At 38.5% G+C, this 7085-nt stretch overlaps 1 protein-coding gene across 3 annotated transcripts; it reads left to right on the forward strand.

Annotated features, from left to right (window-relative positions):
- Window positions 1-6597, forward strand: ORC6 (origin recognition complex subunit 6). 3 transcript variants are annotated; one of them, XM_045045917.1, is made up of 8 exons: window positions 102-221; window positions 978-1035; window positions 1425-1554; window positions 2760-2923; window positions 3143-3232; window positions 4772-4884; window positions 5350-5418; window positions 6030-6597. In XM_045045917.1, the coding sequence occupies exons 3-8, from the start codon at window positions 1507-1509 to the stop codon at window positions 6155-6157; spliced, it is 612 nt and encodes a 203-aa protein (XP_044901852.1). In that variant the 5' UTR covers window positions 102-221; window positions 978-1035; window positions 1425-1506; the 3' UTR covers window positions 6158-6597. The 3 variants fall into 3 exon arrangements, with proteins under 3 accessions (XP_003998054.1, XP_019675233.1, XP_044901852.1); XM_003998005.4 differs by lacking the exon at window positions 978-1035 and having other exon boundaries at window positions 1-221; XM_019819674.2 differs by lacking the exons at window positions 978-1035; window positions 3143-3232 and having other exon boundaries at window positions 83-221.
- Window positions 6598-7085: the final 488 nt, after the last annotated feature.

Consider the following 7085-nt stretch of genomic DNA (forward strand, 5'->3'; position numbering starts at 1 on the left):
AAGGAAGACTAGGCTTGATTTGTGGAACGGTCTCAACTTCTTGTCCCAGCCAATCCAGATGCAGTTAGAGGGGTGGGGCCTGGCCGTCACTGGCTGGCGCGGCGTTTGCGCGCGGGTTTCATCGTGTAGCAGCTGTTCGCGAGATTACTTCGCGCCATGGAATCGGGGCTGATCCGGCGTTTAGCACCGCGCTTGGGTATCGCCGAGCCAGATGTGCTAAGGTGGGTTTGGCGGTGCACGCCTCAGCGGGCCTTAGACTTTCCTCAGGCGAGGTCCGAGTCATTCCCGCGCGTCAGGCAGTGCTGGAGTGAGGGGGGAACGCCGGAAGTGGGTGGGATTAGGCCCTGTCTCAGGAAAAACTTGCCAGCCGAGTGAGCTTTTATGAGCCGGCGAGAAGGGACAATTGCAGATGTCTTTAGGAACAGCTGTCTCGGTGGGAAGGGAAAAGTCGGAGAACTTAGGTCGTTCCACAGATGCTTATTGAGGGTCTCTTTACAGTGGTGAGCCACACAGACCTCCATTGAGGTTACTGTCTATGACAGAACTAGAGAGAAAACTAAACTGGGTGATGTGCCGGAAGCGGGGGAGGGAGGAGCACAGAGCGCGCCCTGGCGTTTGCTTTTCATTAAAAAAACAAATCCTAGAAAGGCCTTGGAGAGGTTGCCACTTTTGTTGAGACCAGATTGATAGAAGGTGCCAGCTGTCGGAAGATGTGGGAAGAGCGGCACAAAAAATCACTTTGCATAATCCAGGGTTAGAAATAAAGCTGTTGTGGCTGAAGCGTGGAGAGCAAGACAAGGCCCGATGCTTTGGCGCTCAATTGAGGGAGAGAAAGGAAAGCACTTCTTAAGAGTTGAAGACCTCTTGAATTCAGTAATCGTTTAGAACAGCCATTCTCAAAGTGTGGTTCCTGGACCAGCAACATCAGTATCATCTTGGCACTCCTTAGAAATGCAAATTCTCGGGTCCCATTTCAGGCCTACTGATCAGAAACCCCGAGGATGGGACCCAGCAATCTGTTTTCACAAGCTCAAGGTGATTGTCTTGTACATTAAAATTTGAGAATCATTGATTTAGAGGAAGGGGTAAAAAGAAGGAACCCTGGTATAACTGCCAGCCTCTGCAATAGTTCATGTTTGTCCCAGTAATGGAAGGATGAAAGAAATTGGGGTTTTTTGTATGTTTGTCTGTTTGTTTGTTTTTAAGAAATTGAAGAACTTACTTTTGCTTAGAAGTACTTAAGCACAGTGGTGTCTGAGGTCAGGGCTGATTCTGTCTTACAGAACCTTGTCTCCCACCCCCACATAAACTTGCACAGGAGTTAGGCCCAGAACGAAGTCCACCAGGCTGTATTTATTGTTTACCAAAGTGTTGGGCAAACTTCTGGAAAAGAGTCTTAGTGAGCATGTTGCCTTTATAACCAGGAAAGCAGAGGAGTACTTGCGACTGTCCCAGGTGAACTGTAATGGCCTGTCTGCACATACCACAGAAACCAGCAATGCAGTCATGTGCCTGGATCTTGCAGCTTCCTGTATGAAGTGCCCCTTGGACAGGGTAAGTAGGTCCCACTGAATGTCTAAATAATCCTCTGCAACACTGAAACTTAATCATGTTTTAATTTCTGATTGGAAAGAATAGACTCTAACTAAACTCTTGCTTTTTAGAATTTTCCTGGCTATTAGATAAGATTATTCTAGATAAACTTCAAGACCATTTTTGTCAAGTTGAAGAAAATTCCCTTTACTCTTTACCATCTAGTTTCCTTGGCTGCCTCTTTCTTTACTCAAGACCATCTTTCATGCAGCTGCTAGCATCCTCCTAAAGCGCATGCTTTAAAACCCATGTGTATTTTTCTTCCAGTATCACAGTAGTTGAGAGCACAAGCTAGGAGTCAGGAAGAGTTAGATGTTGAGACCAAATCTCAGTACCACCAGTTACTAGCTCTGTGAGCTTACAGTTTCCTCATTCATGAAGTGGGGATAAGAATATCCATTTCGCCGGATTATTGTGAGGATTAAACCATATACTGTATGTAACACACTTAACACAGTATATATCACATAATGATATACTCATCAAATGGTGACATTGGCTCCCCATTACTGTCAAACTCTCCAGCCTGTCTTAAATACTAACCTCAAGTTACACTATTTACTTAACAGACTATGCACTTTAATGACTTACATCTTTGTAAAGCAACAACCTTTTTTTTTTTTTTTTAACATGCATTTCTTTTCTGGCAAGGTCTTCCATGACCCTGCCTTGCTGCTACATCCTTCATGAAACTTTCCTTGACTTTCCCAGGTGTAGTTGGTTTCCCTCAGTTGTTGATCCTCCTGTTTCCCAGTTAGCCTCTCCTCTCCCTCCTCCACACAATCATCCTTCCCACCCCCACTCCCACTACTTCCCTCCATCCTTTTCCCACTAAATTGCACATTGTGACTTTTGTTGAAAAACGGGTGTCTCCTTTGTTTTTTTATTCACAGCATGGCTGTAGTAACACTATGTTGTTTTTAAAAATTACCTGTGCTTATGCATGACTGTCTTTCTAAAGTGTGAGCTCCTTGAAAGCAGTACTCAATTCTGCCTGACATGATTACTGACTTTTGACTAAATGAAGCTAAATGTTTAGATAGAGTCAGTTGTCACAGAATTAATTAATTTTGAAAAGGTGACCTACTAAACAAACGTTTAAGGGCACCAATATAGAATGATTATGATTATAATTTTTATGATTCATGCATTTTTTTCTTTTAAAGGTTTATTTAATTAAACTTTCTGGTTTGAACAAGAAGATGTATCAGAGCCGTCTTAAATCTTTTGAGTGTTTACTGGGCCTGAATTCAAATATTGGAATAAGAGACCTAGCTGTACAATTTAGCTGTACAGAAGCAGTGAACATGGCTTCAAAGATATTGCAAAGGTAAGAAGCATAAAGAGTCTTAACTGAAAATTTATACTGATACAAAAGGCAGAATTATCTAATGTCCTATTTTCAGTCTTAAAAAATAACTAATATGGTAAGGTGACATGATGTAGAGCTCATGCATTTAAATGGCTTAGTAAGTTCTCATATGCATTTTCAGTCCCTTTGAAATAGTATTTTTTAACAAATAATTCTGCAAACACTGCTTTCCCTTAGCTATGAGTCCAGTCTTCCACAAACACAGCAGTTGGATCTCGACTTATCCAGGCCACTTTTCACCACTGCTGCACTACTTTCAGCATGCAAGTAAGTGTGCCTTTTAATATTGAGAAAAGTCCACAGTTCACAAAGAGATTTCTCATTCCCAAAGAAGACTTCTAATTCAGTTTATTTCAACACAGAGCATATTTTCCCATATAAATAATATTAGGAATAGTGGCCAAGTGACCAGATTCTGTTTAGCCTACAATATATCTGACAATTTGGATCACTATTGCCAGTAGTCTGCTTGCCAAGGGTCCATGTTTTATTTATTTATTTTTCTTTTTTTAAGGGTTTTTTTTTTTTTAAGTTTTTTATTTTCTTTTGTAATCTGTACACCTGACGTGGGGCTGAAACTCACAACCCCAAGATCAAGAGTCATATGTTCTTCTGACTTAGCCAGCCAGGCACCCCCAAGGTCTACCTTTAAGAGTAATGAAATCTGTCATTAAAACTGGTTTATGATTATTCCAGTCCTATCTTTTTTAAGTACCAATTGCAGCTGTTTTTCAAATAATTTAGAAAACACCAGTGATGAATTTTTACATCTGAATTTTAAAATTTGGGGTTATTTTTGTGCATACTGAAATGGTACCTTGGAAATACTCCTGTTATCTTTGTCTAAAGTTGTCTTATTTTATCTTGCTGGGAAACTCCTTATAAAACAAAATATAGTTGTCCCGTAAAGACAGTTTCTTACTACCCAGCCTCTAATTTGGTTGTTTAGCTCTATTAGCTACACACCTAGAACGATTAATTGGCATTCATAGAAAATGTCCTTTTATTTCAACAAAGATATGTGTATGTGGAGAAAGAGTATGGCGGCTGTTACAAAAAACAATATTAACAACTAACCCTACTTTTGAAACCAAATGACACTGAGCAAACAAAGGTTTGACTAGATTTATCCTAAACAAGAAGTCTCTTGTATATTTCATTAGTAGTTGTTGTGGACTGGTAATTAGGAAGGTGATTGGTAATTGGGGAGGTGAAAGTGATTTATCTTCCTATAGTATAAACATAAGTATCGTGGGTTAAAGTGAGTTGAACACTTAAAAATGCTATGATTGTCATTCAGCAAATTAGTAACATCTGAGATTCACTGAGAGTTCTTCAAGGCATGAAGCACTATACAGATGTCTTCTGTGTGCCCCCTTTTTTTAAATTTTTTTATTTTTGAGAGAGAGAGGGGGGAGGGGCAGAGAGAAACTGTGACAGAATCCGAAGAAGGTTCCAGGCTCTGACCTGTCAGCACAGAGGCTGATGCAGGGCTTGAACCCATGAGCTGTGAGATCATGACCTGAGCCAAAGTCGTATGCCCAACGAACTGAGCCACCCAGGTGCCCCTGTGTGCCCCTTTTGTTACATAACAGATCCCATTATATTTTAACTGTCAGTCCAACAAACAACTAAATAAGTAGTTTTAAAAGGCAAATTTACATGATTATAGCTAATAATGTATGTTTGGAATAAAAGGAAAACTAAACATAAAGCATGAGTGGAAAGGAAATAAGTTGATAATATGGTTGGCCAGAGATAGCTATACTGGTCTTAAAAATAGTAATTTATTAAACTCTTTTATAGGGTGTTAAAGCTAAAGGTGGATAAAAATAAAATGGTAGCCACATCTGGTGTGAAAAAAGCCATATTTGATCGACTGTGTAAACAATTAGAGAAGATTGGGCAGCAGGCTGACAGTGAGTATTCATTCTATATTTCAAGAATGTGTTATTTGAAAATGTAAACTTACTGGTAAAAGCCTAATATTTTCAAACTTGCAAAATGGCTGCTTTCTGAATTCTGTATTTAATGTGGACCAGGTAAGTTTTTAGTGAGAAATTATTTGGTTTTTCAAATAAAGTAGCATAATGACCTTTAAAACAGCTGTGATTTTATGACTCCATGCCTGAAAAATAGATTTTCTGTTAACATGCTCCAATGTTAAATGCTAGCCTCCATATACATAAGCTAGAATAGAAAAGATTCTCAAGTCTGACAAGAGAAACTAAAGAAAAGAGAAGGGCAAGATCATTTGCCTTCTCCTTATCCTAGTATTTGGTCAAAGTATCTAATTTTTATTTGTAATCCAAAATGTGCCCAACTAGTAAAATTAAGAATAGGAGAAAATTTAGTTAGTAGGTAACACGTTTTTTCCCTTAAAGGAGAAGCTGGAGATTCAGCTACTCCACCACAGAAGAAAAAGAAGACAATGGTTGAACCTCCAGCAAAAGGTAAGTTTTATTAACACTGGACAAGCTTTGAAATTAGTGCAGTGGGATTAGTGTACAGTGAGTTTAATGCAGTGAATAGTCCTGTGCTGCTTTAGCTGCTTGCCTGATAAGAGTCAGGTTTTAAATAAATTCTAACAATCATTTATTTGATAAGACCACTTTTCCAAGTAGTCATTTAAAGAAGTTAATAGAAATATTATGTAAGAACCTATCTGAAGCCAAACGGCTTAGGTTCACATCCTGCTTTAATACCCACTGACTCTAGAACTTTAGGAAAGTCACTTATTTCTGTAAGCCTGAATTTTCTAATCTTTTGCAGTTAATATTGGCACCCACTTCATAGAATTATGGTGAGAGTTGAATGAGATAATGCCATTGAAGTTCTTGGTTCAGTGTCTTGAAGCACAAGATAGGTGCTTGATAAATGTTAACTATTTTAAGGATGTTGTGAGGTGCATGGAGTAAAAGAGCAAAAAACTTATGTGTTAGCTACTGTTTCCAGTTTTCAGCATTATATTCCATATTTTTTAATTAATAAGATATTTGAAACAAGGTTACTTTTTTTTTACTTGTAAGAATTTTGAAACACTTTTGAAAATTTTCTTTCATAGAAACAGAGAAGGTAGTAGACAGACCACATAAACTGCAGAAAGATGAAGATCTGACACAGGATTATGAAGAATGGAAAAGGAAAATTTTGGAAAATGCTGCCAAAGCACAAAAGGTTATAGCAGAGTGATTTCAGCTTCCAGACTGCCATTGGCTGCAAACTAATAGTACATCTGCCACCTCAATGAAGATGTGAGGGCTTTGGAATTTTATTTGAACTCTTATAACAAGGATCCGAAGACTATTGCCTTAAAAGCAAAGAAGTCAGTGCTGGGGCTGAGTTCTTGGAAGCAAACTGGCCGGTGACATGGGTGACAAATTCATTAGGTCAGGCACAAGTGCCTGGTTGGCATGGCTTTGGCTCCCCACATGTCTGCATTCCTACAAAATGGAATTGGAGCCATTTTGCTCTTTTGTTTTAAGCAAAAGACATTCTCCTGTCCTATCAATATAAAATTCAGGTCTGAATGGAGTACTATGGATTTTACTTAAGTTTTTGTGTAAATTTCTTGTTTGACTAAATCAGTATATGGTACAGCCTGAGTTAATAAATATTTCTTTTTATATGCATTCAGGTTGCCCTTGTCATCAGTTTGGGGGAGTCATTGCTATGCTAAAAACTGTCTACTCTAGAAGAAAAAGGCCATATGCTGAACCATAATAATGCTCACTAGACAACAAACTCTTGAATCAGACTCCCTGAGTTTACAGCCACTTAACTACCTATGGAACCTTGAGAAAATTAATTAACTTCTTCATGCCTCATCTATAAGTAGGACTAAAAATGGTGTCTACTTCATAGGATAATTTGGAGGTGTATCTGAGCTGATACATATAAAACATTTAGCACAGTACCTGGTATAAGTAAGTATTTAGCAAATGTTAGAATATAGAGAGAACTTCACATATAAAGGTCTCATGTAATGAATTACACATTAACAGCATATTTAAAAGTCAGATGGACTGAGGGCTATTTTCTTTCACACCCACATAGTGAAGAATGTAACCTTACTAAAAATACTCCTTATTTTATAACTATAAGAAAGGACCTTTATGGA

The sequence above is a fragment of the Felis catus genome, chromosome E2 (assembly GCF_018350175.1).
Source record: "Felis catus isolate Fca126 chromosome E2, F.catus_Fca126_mat1.0, whole genome shotgun sequence".
NCBI lineage: Eukaryota > Metazoa > Chordata > Mammalia > Carnivora > Felidae > Felis > Felis catus.